The following is a 12,461-nucleotide window of genomic DNA, read 5'->3' as shown; positions in this document are numbered from 1 at the left end:
CTAATTCCAACAGTTACTGCTGTTAATTGTGTATGCATTCGATTGGGTGCGCTGCGGATGCCGGATGTTGGATGCCCCACGCTACCGAAACTGTCATGTCGCATACATCTAAAATTAATCATTGGCATGCAGCATAATTTATTATGTCACACAGTGGCCGCATTGGCCACAAACCCAAAACTGCCAGCAGGAGCGAATCAAACCAGAGGCTGAGAGGCGTTTAGTTCCTGCGGTTGTTGGTTTGACATGGCAGAGTTAAAAATAGAGCTCGAAATCTGATGGTTTTTAACATACAGTGATGGAAAGTGTTTTAGAAACAAGACTACTTTGTTATATTCTAAATATAAATAAATGTGAAAGAAATACCAGGTTTGTTAAACCCAAACTATTTTTCAGAATTTAAAAATCATTTTATTGCTTACTTTAGCTGAAGAACTCATGTATAAAATATATTTTTTTTAATAACCCTAATAATTTATTTCTCTTTCCAGCACCCAATATATATATACATCAGTTTGTTCTACGTTAGACATGTCATGTTGATAGGCGGTTTTAGGGCTCTTCAATCAAATGCGCAAATTTGTATAATTACAGGCTGCCGGACTGCTGCCCTCAAGTGTTGGAGCCATTTGATTTAATCACGATAATAGCCTTTGCATGTCGCGGTGTATATATATGTACAACTATGTGTATATGTGTGTGTGTTGGACTTTGAGGTGTTAAATGTTTGCGGTTGCATTGTAATAAACTTGCATGCAAATGGCCGCCCATCAACTTTAATTACGACCGGAGTGCCAGCGAGTTTCGAAGTAAATGAAGAAAAACTGCTGGGCTCTAACGGCAAACGGAAGGTAAATTGATGATTGATGACATTTTTTACGAGTGCGTGTGTGTGTGTAAGCCAGGCTAAAATGTCTGAAGAGGTTTTCCATAGAAGGTGTGAGACGTCAAAGGATTTCCGGTTGATGTTGAATAACACGTCACAAGTTTTTGCAACGCCCATGATGGATTGTGTGCTGCTAAATGTTCCATTGCAATCTGTCCCTTGAGTGAAAAAAAGGGGAAAAAGGAATCCATAATTTATGTAGGTCTGTCAACAGAGTTTAGGGCCCACTAAATGAAAACACAATAGTTTGGATTATTTTGCATTTTTTAAAGTTATTTTTATTGCATTTCTCGCTCTTTCCCTCTGGCTTTCTTTTCAAATGTATTTTGTATGAATCTCAAATGTTTTCCACTTGCTTGCTATTTTATTTGCCATTCACAAACAATATTACAATTTGCCATGGATTGGTATCATGTTTTTCTTCTTCTTTTTTGTTTACTGTTTTCTATGTTTGTTTACAATTTGTCACAACCTTACAAATTGAAAATTGATATAAACCAATAAAATTCGGAATTTGTGTACGTTTATTATTGAAAATGTTCATTCAATAGCTTCCGGTATGTATATGTCATGTAAATTAAATTTGAGCTGAATTTACCTTTAGTTCTTCTTTGTTTGTGTGTGTGTGTGTGTGTTTGCTGTTAGTTGGGTTTTTGTTCTGCGATTGTTGCTAATATAATACTTGTTTATCGTCTCTGCGGTTCTATTATCAATTTTGTTTTGTAAGGTAGCGCCTGAGAACGCGCGGCTTGGCCATTTTTTGTTTTTTTGGAGCCTTGCCCGTTCCTATACACAGTGCTAAATTTAAAAAATATGTTTTTCATTATCATCTAAATGTTTAAAAATCAAAATAGGCTTCTTGAATATTTCCTTTTTACGGGAGAGGAAAACTGTAATGCTATATTCAATGTTTTTTTTTGTTTTTTTGGTTTTTTATATTTTAATTCATATTTTATTTCAATTTGTGTTTTGCATTTGCTCATAAAAACAAATGGTACAACTTACAATTTGGCACATCATTAAAGATTAGAGTTTCCATATAATATATATATTTATATACTTTATATTTTATACTTTATATGACGCCTAGGCATCTGACCTATGTGAAAGTAAAACAAAAGCTGGCGCTGGCTTATGGTTAGACTACACAGATTACAGAGTTTTTGTTTTTGTTGGGGGTCACAAAATGGATCGGGATAAATGAAGACTTTATCATATACATCATATATCGTATGTTATCATATAGCTGCGGTGTTTGATTGAGTTGCGTTTTTTGCATTTATAATTTACTTGTAGGTTGACTTTCCTCAACGCATTGCTTAAGACAAAAATTGTGTTTTCTTAGTTTTCATTTAAAAGTTTGCGGTGGAAGTTGAGTTCATAATTTAAATGTATATACCATACCGTATTATATTTAAGTTTGCTTTATAACTAGATGGTTTACCTCCTTCTGTCATTTGCGTATCAAACCCAAATTTCTGTTTTTTTTTCCTGTCCTGTGCTCTTGGGGTGGGCCAAAAAGTATACTAGGCTTTTTGGCAAAACTATTTTTGCGCTAGTTGAAAAATTCATTAAATTTAATTACGTCTTTATTTTATAATTCACTTGAAAGCTACATTTAATTTGGCAATTGTTGGGTTCGATTTAGTTTTTTGTATTTATTGTTTTTCCCTTTAGTTCGTCATCAATTACTTATCCATTTGTGTCATCTGTCGTCAGCATACAAACTAATACCTAACTAAAAATCATTTAAAATATAAACTTTGGCTTTAAAAATGTCAACGTAAATGTAGTATATCAATGCATGATCATGTGAGAGAATCAAACAAAAAATACACTCTAATGAGGGTTCAAGTGTGAGTATGCCATAAATTGCCATAAATTGCTTCGATTTCCCAGGACTCTGGCCTGTGTGCGTGTGTGTTGTTTTGTGTGTGCGTTGTTGAGAGGAATAAGATAAAAATACCATGTCATCATAAATATGTACAATCTGAGACAGTTGCTAAGTGATAAGCTAAATAAAAACCATCAAAGTTGAAGCTCTTTGGAGTTGGTGAAATTTTCATTCATCACTTTTCCCTCAATTCAAGTAATTGGTAGTAGGTTTTTTTTAAGGAAATTCGAAGAACACCTAAAGAATTGCACGATTACACACACACAATAGTAGCTTGGTTTTTGTATTTTTTGTTTTAGCATAGTACGGTTGATAAACAACTAGTTTAAATTTGACGACAGTAGCTGCCTAAGAATCAAAGTTTGTTTGGTTGTTTTCCATTGAGCATTTTAATCTTTAACATTTGAAAAGTACACAACGTTAAAAGTGGTTTCATTTTTGTTTCGTGTGTGCATTAGATTCGAGTGTGTATAAAATAAATTCTTAGTTTGCTTAGGGAAGTTTCGCTTCGGTCTACACCGAAAATGAACAACATCGAAACGTCGTTTCTTTTTCAATTTTTGCAATTTTTTGTTTGTTTGCTTTGTTTCTTTACACAACACACAAGGAAAGTGCTACGGAGTAAGAGCTAAAAATTGTAATTTTTAATGCTTATTATTCGATTTCCACATCATTCATCAATGGCTTTTTGTCACTGGAAGCTTGACCTTTTAAAACTAATATATATATATATATTTTTTTTTCCATTTTTCCATTTTCTTTTTTGTTGCTTTGCTGCTATGGCGGCATTTAAAGTAAATATTATTGTATATTCCAAGGATATGTCTACGTGTTGATCTTTTGCATTTACCTATGCGCTACGATTTTTTTGAGCAATTCGAATTGAGTCGTGAGTTGAGTGTGTGAGTGGTTTTAGCTGCCAAAATATAAAATTATTAGGAACAACCAAGCAATGCATTAAAATTAAATTCGTTGACAATACAGTACAATACAGAAATGAGTATTCTTTGGGTAATCAAATTATAGATATCAATCTAAAGTACATACGAATAAATATATTGTATATAATTTTTAGTGTTTGTGCTTTAACAGTTCGCAAATAATATACAATTTGATTTGTTGATGTGTCTGCTGCATTGTTACTCTCCCTTACTACATACTACAATGCTAATGTTTTAGAATAATTTGTAAATCATAAGGTCTAACTTAGTTCAACGAAGTTTTGAAAATCAACAACCGAGGGCTTTTGTATATATAATTTTTTTGATGATGTTTCAGCATGAGAAGTACCTAAAACATTGCTCTTTTTCCTGGTTTGCTTTGATATACAAATACAATGCCTATGTATAATAACTATATATCATGTCGGTAATATATATATATATGTATACATATATAAATTCTGAACTGCCGCACAAAGTTTCAGCTTTTGTTCTGGTAAAAATCTACGCATGAAGCACATTTTTCTTTTCATTCTCTGCAAAACTATTTTGCAATTTGAATTTATGTTTTAATATTTTTTTTTTAATCTTTTTTTGTGTTTGGTTTACTTATATAAACTCCATAGAACTGCGTTTAGCGGCGTATATTTTCCTTTTTGGTTTAGCTTTTTTTGCTTTTATTGGACGACATTGATTTGTTTATGTTCTTTTTGTTTCTTTGTTGCTTAGCTTTGATTTTCAACTCTCCAAGGACATTGAGCGTCTGTTGTTGGTGTTGTCGTGGCTGCTGTTGGGTGTTGAGTATCCTGCATCTATCGGTTTAGTTGTAACTTCTACTTACTGCACGTAGGGAGGAGTATTTACGTCTAAGTTACTTATTTGCTTTGCTTTGTTCAGATATTGAGCATTTTCATCGAGAGTAGTTCAAGTGCGTTTTTTGGCTGACTGGCGTAGATTTTTCTTAATATGGCGTGAAACGATTGAATCCACCGCGGTACATGGTTGCCTAATGAAAAATTGGGTGAAAAAGTGAAGATAGTTCACGGATTTAGTAAATTATAGTATGATGTTCGATGAAGTTTAATATATTTGATATAAATTATACTCTTTATTTGTGCTTATATGACTAATGAAAAACTTACCCCGTATCCAGGAACCGGTCCAATGCCATGTCCTAGATAAGGATCTGCATATTCGCGCGCATATCTATAAATATTTTTGTGATGTATGTTTGACTTATTAGTAATACTCAATGGCGGCAGTTGTAATTGTTAATGTTATTAAGTGGTTGATTGATGATTCCAGTTGGATTTATGTTATGATTTAGTAAAAGTTATTTAATTTGGACAAGGTCTTGCAAAAGTGTTCAATCGACTGTCGGATCTCTTCAGTTTTCGGTGTTAGGTTTCTACACTTTACCCAATTATAAACAGTTTTTTTTTTAAAGTTTCAAAAAGAAGAGTTAAAAGCAAATAATTAGTCAGATTTCAAATAAAACAATAATGTTCCAAAAAAGTATAGTAAACAGGCTTATAATCACAAATTTCGTAAAATTAAATATTAATATAACGAAATACATAAACAAGGAATTTTTAAAATACATACAGATAATAAACATATAATAGTTAAATGAAATAATAAACAAATAACTAATAGTTAATATTAATTTAAATATAAAATTATAGAATTTTGGATAAAGAATAAAAGACAATAAATAATTAAATTCTGTTTAGGTAAATAAATAAATATGAAACTGATAAGTTAAATTAAAAAATATAAAATAAAAAGATACTACATTTAGTTAATTTAAGGTAAAATCCAGAAATAATTAGCATATTTTGGGACAGCTATTACCAATATTTTCAGATTTCTGAAATAGTTGCAAAACCAACTGATACTTTAATTGTGTTGTTAGTAATAGTTCTGTGACAATACCAACTGATATCATGATGTAATAGTTAGTAATGGGATTATGTTTCCACAAGAGGGGCAGCCAAGTTTTGCGCTTAGTTAACCCCCCTTTCTGATGGCATCGGATTAGAGTGGGTTTAGGGTGGCATCTATGGCATACATATATAACTTACCCAGCCACGGTGGCGTAGCCGGCGAGTGCCGGCTGGGCGGCTGCTGCGGCAGCGGCACCATAGGCGGCCCGGGCGGCTACCGCCGTGTAGGTGGTGGCCGCCGTGGCGTACGCCTGCTGCTGGGCCTGAGACAGCGGAGTCTTTAGCAGCGGAGCAGTGGCCTGGAATAATGGTAAGCAAATGGGGCGTTAAACTGGGGCAACACGGGGGCGGCGACTCGAGGAACAGACGCAGTTACAGTTCGGGGGTTTATTATTTTTTTATTTTTTTTTTTTGAGGGGGCGACAACGGCAAACGACAAGACTAGCGGAGGAGTCGGTGAGAGCAAGTGTGGTGAGAAATTAGGAACCCAAAACCAAACCGGGGGTGGCCAAAAGTATACACACATAGAAGTATATGGTAACCAAAACCAAAAAAATATAAAAAACGGGTGCAAACAGTGGAGTAGTGTGATTAAAAATATTCTATGTACACTTAAATATCTAATTCAGGTGGTTTAGCCTTTTTTTTTTGTTTTGTTTTGTTGTAACCGAGCTACGTAGAACCCAAGATGCCAGGCTATAAAACCGAAAAGCGAGGCACGAAACCAGCAAATATAACTTATCGTATTGAATTACTTGCTAGGGTTAACTTAAGACTTAAGGCATATAGACATACAGTTTAGGGGGTGCATACAAAAAGGCATTGAGCAGAACGCAAAATTGTGACAACAATCAAACGGAAAGTCTGGATATCTAGGTGCATGGGTATGGAACTAGAACTAGTTATGATTATTTTTACCAAAACATTCTGTGGAACCGGAATGCGGTTGATCGTATGTGGGTTACTGTTTAGCGTAGTCACAGTGCGGCGCTGTAATTTATGGTTTTTGTTTTTCAATCAGTATTTTGATTTTTTTTTTGGTTTTTTTTTTCAATAGTGTTGTGGTAGTTGTTGTTGTTGAGTTGAGTTGAATGTGTTGTAACAGTCGTGAAAGATAACCAAAGAAGAATTTGTAGTAGTTACAAAATGTATATAGCATTGAATAATTGGTATTTTTATAAATATAATTTATAGTATTAGTATTCAGCGAAAGCAAAAAAATGTGAAATAAATCAAGAAAACTAGCAGAAGTACTTGAAAATGATGTAGATTAAAGTAGTTAAAGAGAGCGTATGCTTCATAAAAGCCACCTGTGGTCACTAATTGAATCCTTGGATTTAAACGGAAAAACCAAACAAAGGATGCATTTAATACGGTAGAGAGCTTATACACAAGTGTTTAGTTATTCAGACATTGAGTTGAATAAGCTTAGCCAAGCTTAAGTCAAGAAAATAATGTGATTTACGACCAGTTACCAAGTTCGATCTCAACTTAAGGGTGTTACACAGCAAGAAATTAGGACGCGTCGTTAGTTCGGAAAGGATGTGGATGTGGATAATGCAGAAGGAAACTCAAAGGAAGCGACTTAATAAAACCAATTTATACGTATGAGTAGTAGATAATAACGTTTGTTCCAAAAACCAAGTCAAATGTTTCAAAACTCAAACGGTGTCTTTCACAAGCTACCATAAAAATATACAAATTATAACTGAATTGTTCTTAAAATTTTTCTTGGTGGTTGTGGTTAGGATATTAGTTTGAAAAAGTTTTATTACATTTAATATGGCGGCTGGCTGAGCGGCTGGAACTTCAGTGACCGGTTTGGCTGCCTGGAAGATTTATATAATATTTTCATGTATTTTCGTGGCAAGTTAGGGGATTGTCTTTAGCTCTAGACTACACTTTAAAATACCTTAAAGACGTACAGTAAACTTACAGCTAGTTGAACACACATTTCACTGAACGAAACTCACCTGGAAGCGTAGATTTGGATCAGCGGAAGCAGCGGCTGCTAAGAAGGGATCATAGTATACACTGCATTTGGGGGGACAAGATGATAAGAGAAGATCATATATTAATATTGCGATCGTGATAGGATCATGTCTGGGTAGGTGAGTCAAGCCAGAGGCAACCAATCAATGGCATATATACGCTATACCCATTTTAATTGGTTTACCTCTGCTTCACGTTACTGGCACTTAAAAGCAAAATTCAAAAATTTTCTTTTGGTTCATTTTTTTAACGCACTTGTGTGGGCATTGATTTGGGCACAATGGAAAACCAGACGGGATAAAGTTTGTTTGTTTGTTTGTTAAAAAAAAAAAAAAACAAAATATGATGGAAATATTTCTCGCTGGCCAATAACACTTTATCCACATCCGGTTTTAGTTCTTTTTGTTTTTTTTTTTGGTTTTATTATTAAATGTTGTTGTTGTTTTTCTTGGTACCGGATGCTGTTGTGGGTAAATGGCTGTAACTTAAAGGGGCAACTGAAAACCAAAAGTTGGCACCTAATTGTTGTAGACACCCCACCTACCTAGCTAATGAGCCTGTGCTAAACTGACCTGATCTGACCTGAATCCCCACATGATGACGAACTGATTGGAGGAAATGTTTGATACAGAGACAGAGACAGAGGAAACGAAACAAAGGGAAATTAAAAGGTTTAGATATTGTCGCTTATATATATAGAGCACTAGCAAAGATAGCCAACCAACCAACCACATACATTGGGGTCATTCCATTTCCCAAAAACACTACGAAAATTGTCTTGCTTGCTTGCTTTAAATTTGCATTTAATCTTTAGACAGAACAGACACTCATGCACCTAGCTAATTAGTTTTGAATTTTTTTTGTTTAATTTTAATTGGTTCTTTGGTTTGGCATGTCTTGATGTGTGTTGATAAGTATACAGATCTTAATGGAGCATTCATTCGTACGCTATGGTGTGAGCTTTGATATATGGGTGGGTGATTGTGTGTGGGTTGTGTGTTGGGGTGTGTGTGTGTGTGTGTATGTAGAGCAGCCACAAAAGAATAAGTTAATCAAAGGTCTATATAAATATATATAATGTCGGGGCAGAACATGCACGCAAGGCGCTGGCAGAGAGCGACGCAGTCGCATTAAAACACTTTCAAGTCAAATTCAAATTCAAATTCAAATCGAAATTCATCATACGCCTAGTGGTACACAATATACAACCGAGTAGAGTAGGTCCCTTAACCAATGTAACGATAAATTAACGATGCCAAAGAAAACACACTTCTGTCAATCAAAGTATGATCAAATATAATGCGAGTGTGTATTTATATTTATAGGGTATTTTTTTTTTAGATAGTTTACGTGGATGGTGTTTTTGTGTTAGCGTGCGTTAATCGGTTGCTGCTTTTTGCAAATTTTGTATTCTGTTTGCGTTCGAATCGTAATACTCATCTATTGCTCGATTTATGTATACAAAATAGGACAAAGTCTAGGTTTCATTATATGCGATATTAAAACTTTACACACACAAGATAGCTAAAAAACATTTGTCACCAACAAGATAGAGACGTATATAGTAACACAGAAAGAGAGAGAGAGAGAGTTGGTAGAAAAAAACAATCTTTAAGCTATAAACAATTTAAGCTTTAGTTCAAATCATGACAGATGAGCAGGATGTTTCTCTGCGGTTACGTTTCAGACACCACAGAAAGAAACTTAAGGGTTAGGGAAATAATTATACAATTTAAGGACAATACTACGCTTATACGCCAAAATTTATGGTGAGAAATAAATATTTATAATTGTTTGCCACATAAAAAAAAACTGATTGCATTTAACTGTAATAAAGAGTAAAGTAAATATTTTAAATTCATAGATAATTTGTACACATTTGTTACTTCTTCATGATTTCTTTGGCATTTAAATATCAATATTTAACTGAACAAGAATATAGCAACATCTAAGAATTTAGTTTTATAAATTGAAATTAAGCAAATTTGCTGGGCAACTTAGTGAACCAGAAATGAATACCATTAAATAAAAGCATTCGAGATTGTAAGGCGTGCGTATAAACGTAGTATTACTACTGATGGCTGGGTGAATACGAGGTATATAATTGTAAACTGGGGTGCGCTAAAACTACATTCGCAGCGGAACCAACTAAATAACAAAAAAACGTTACAGCTACAACGGACTACGAACTACGGCGGGATCGCGGGTGTGACGGAGTGAAGTCCACGGCGGAGGACTCTACTTACGGCGCGAATCCATGCAAAGCGGCCGCATTGTTGGCCGCATTGGCCGACGCGGCCATGGAAGCAGCAGCCGCAGCAGCAGCGGCTGTTTGCGGCGATTGTGTGGCGCCCGTGGCCGCCGATAGACGGGCGGCATAGGCGGCGGCGGCGGCAGCAGCGTTTGGATTACCGCTCGGATTCTGGATGGCAGCTGCCAGGGATTGCTGCAGTGCAGCAGCATTGCTGGCGGCCGTGGGCACTGCCACCGCTTGCAATTGCGCCAGCTGTGGGCCAAGGGCGTGGGCGTGGGCATGGGCGGCATGCATGTGCGGATGCGAAGCGGCAGCTGCGGCGGCTGCTACGGCGGCATGTTGCTGTTGTGCCTGCTGCTGCTGCTGCTGTTGATGTTGCTGCTGCTGCTGCTGGACCGCCTGTTGCTGCTGCTGCTGCACGGCCTGCTGTTGTTGTTGTTGCTGCTGCTGATGTTGCTGCTGGGCGGCGGCAGCAACCTGCTGCTGTTGCTGCTGGACAACAGCCTGCTGCTGCTGCTGCTGCTGTTGGGCGACTGCTGCCGTGGCCACGGCGGCGGCGGCCAGTTGGCGTTGCTGTTGTTGTTGGGCGGCGGCGGCGGCTGAGGCCGCCAGCAGCGCCGGATGATGATGCGGATGATGGGGATGATGGTAGGGGGTGGCGCCGACCACGCCCACGTGTCCGCGCTGGATGGCCACTCCACGCATTGCGGCGGCAACGGCGGCTGCAGGAATCACCGAACCGATACGGAAATTCGTATATTTTTGGGGCATTTATATATGTTTGTTTGTTTGTTTTTTTTTTTTTTTTTTTTTTGCAACCATTTGACACAACATTTTTGACCAGTGTGTGTTTATTGTTTGTATTTATATGATATTTTTTTTTTTAATTATTTGTCATTTATGTGTGTGTTTTGTGTGCAAAAAGTAGAAAAAGGAAAAGAAAAGAACACAAAACGCATGCGGTTAGTTTTCTCTCTTGATATATAAGTAAATATAGTATATAGTATAATGGCAAATCTAGGCATTATGTAGTAACGATTTTTGTTTTTTTTGTTTGTATATATATATATATAGTCATAGCGCTGAGATGATATTGGTATATACATATAACAATACATAAGACATACGTGTAGCTCATACATATGTATGTAAAATGGGATTTATATCGAAACATACTTAAACATTAGAACACTGAATTACCAAGAAATGCTACGCATTAGTTGCATTTTATATTGCATAATTGTATAATATATATGTATACGAGTATAGAGATATTATCATCAACAATACGAAAAACATTGGACCGATCTTTAGTACAGAGTATATAGCATATGTACATACATCCATATGTGTACGTATGCGGCAAGACCTTTTCGTTTCAACAACTCATTGCATTTAGCTGTGTGTGTGTGTGTGAGGGGTTAAAAGCATTTAAGTAAATAAAATACATTTAATTGTTGTTTAACCCTTGCACCTTTCAAATACATTTAAAACTAGCAAGAACATTTACCAAGTGCTAAGTGGAATGATGTAACAAGTAGGCCGATTGAAATGCAGATTGGGGATTTGGAGGTTGGAATTTCTATATAGAGGTTGGTGGATAGGAGTGGAAATGCATGCCGAGGGGTTAAATCATAAGTTAAAAAATTAAAATTATATAGAAACGATAGAAGGAGTTATTTGGTCAACCCTAGTTTTACTTTAATGCAATTAAAACGCATCTAATTTGCAAACGGGCCACAGAAGCCACAGTTTAAATGTTGTCCTTTTTTTTAATTCGATGCGGTTTTATCACTCAATTTATAATAGTTGCCACATATGCACAGGTGGAAGCCTCATAATTAACAATTTCGCCAGAAAAGCCGACCGATAACCAGAACACCGGCTTATTATGATCCGCCGCTGGTATGCGTAGCAATGTGACATTTTCTGTGAAAATCAGTGCACAAATCATAATTGAAATTTATGAAATTAATTTGGGACTTTGAGTCGGTGTGTTCGCACTGCGTTTGGCAACATTGCGCCACAAATTGAAAATTTGTTTGACCAACATGCAATTAAAAATTCGATTTGCCATATTTGTATGCAAATTATTGGCCAAAAACTTAAACCGTGTGTGAGTGCGGGCAAAGAATAGCATAGCAAAATGTTCATTGAATTTGAGCTGAAACGTTTTTCTGAAATGTTTTGCTACTTTTTCGTGGCTATACAAACTATACGCTCTGGCAACGAAATAATCAAGGGAATTAAATAGATTTTTTTTTTTTTTTAGAAGCGGTCTAGGTGGCATGCATAAAGAAATTTTTCAAAATTCCATTCAATTTCTGCGTTTAATTGGCAAATTGAATTTGTGTTCTCTTCAAATTTTCAACGCCAAGTCAAAAAGAGAAACACAAAACAAAAAAAATCGAAAATCGTGCAAACTTCAAGGGTATAAAAACCAATAACAAACAGGAGCAGAAAAAATTGGGGAATAGTTGGACAGATAGAAAGATAGATAGAGAAATAATAGAGTACGAGAGTATGGTTACTAGATAGTGATGCTCTA

General features: G+C 35.9%; 1 protein-coding gene across 30 annotated transcripts in view; it reads right to left on the bottom strand.

The window, feature by feature from the left end:
- Positions 1-1,138: 1,138 nt before the first annotated feature.
- Positions 1,139-12,461, bottom strand: part of LOC6533598 (RNA binding protein fox-1 homolog 1) — a 116,823-nt gene continuing 105,500 nt past the window's right edge. For 9 of the 30 annotated variants that reach the window (XM_015194689.2, XM_039374449.1, XM_039374453.1 and 6 more), the window contains 7 exons: positions 9,906-10,635; positions 7,641-7,701; positions 7,443-7,496; positions 6,586-6,657; positions 5,806-5,966; positions 4,864-4,927; positions 1,139-4,727 (listed from right to left, as the gene is read on the bottom strand). In XM_015194689.2, coding sequence (XP_015050175.1) covers positions 4,683-4,727; positions 4,864-4,927; positions 5,806-5,966; positions 6,586-6,657; positions 7,443-7,496; positions 7,641-7,701; positions 9,906-10,635 — 1,187 coding nt within the window. In that variant the 3' untranslated portion in view covers positions 1,139-4,682. Of the gene's footprint in view, positions 4,728-4,863; positions 4,928-5,805; positions 5,967-6,585; positions 6,658-7,442; positions 7,497-7,640; positions 7,702-9,905; positions 10,636-12,461 lie in introns of those variants that run through there. The other 21 variants (XM_039374455.1, XM_039374456.1, XM_039374460.1 and 18 more) reach the window with 12 other exon arrangements.

Source organism: Drosophila yakuba, chromosome 3L (genome assembly GCF_016746365.2).
Source record: "Drosophila yakuba strain Tai18E2 chromosome 3L, Prin_Dyak_Tai18E2_2.1, whole genome shotgun sequence".
NCBI lineage: Eukaryota > Metazoa > Arthropoda > Insecta > Diptera > Drosophilidae > Drosophila > Drosophila yakuba.
This window is presented reverse-complemented; position numbering and strand designations above follow the sequence as displayed.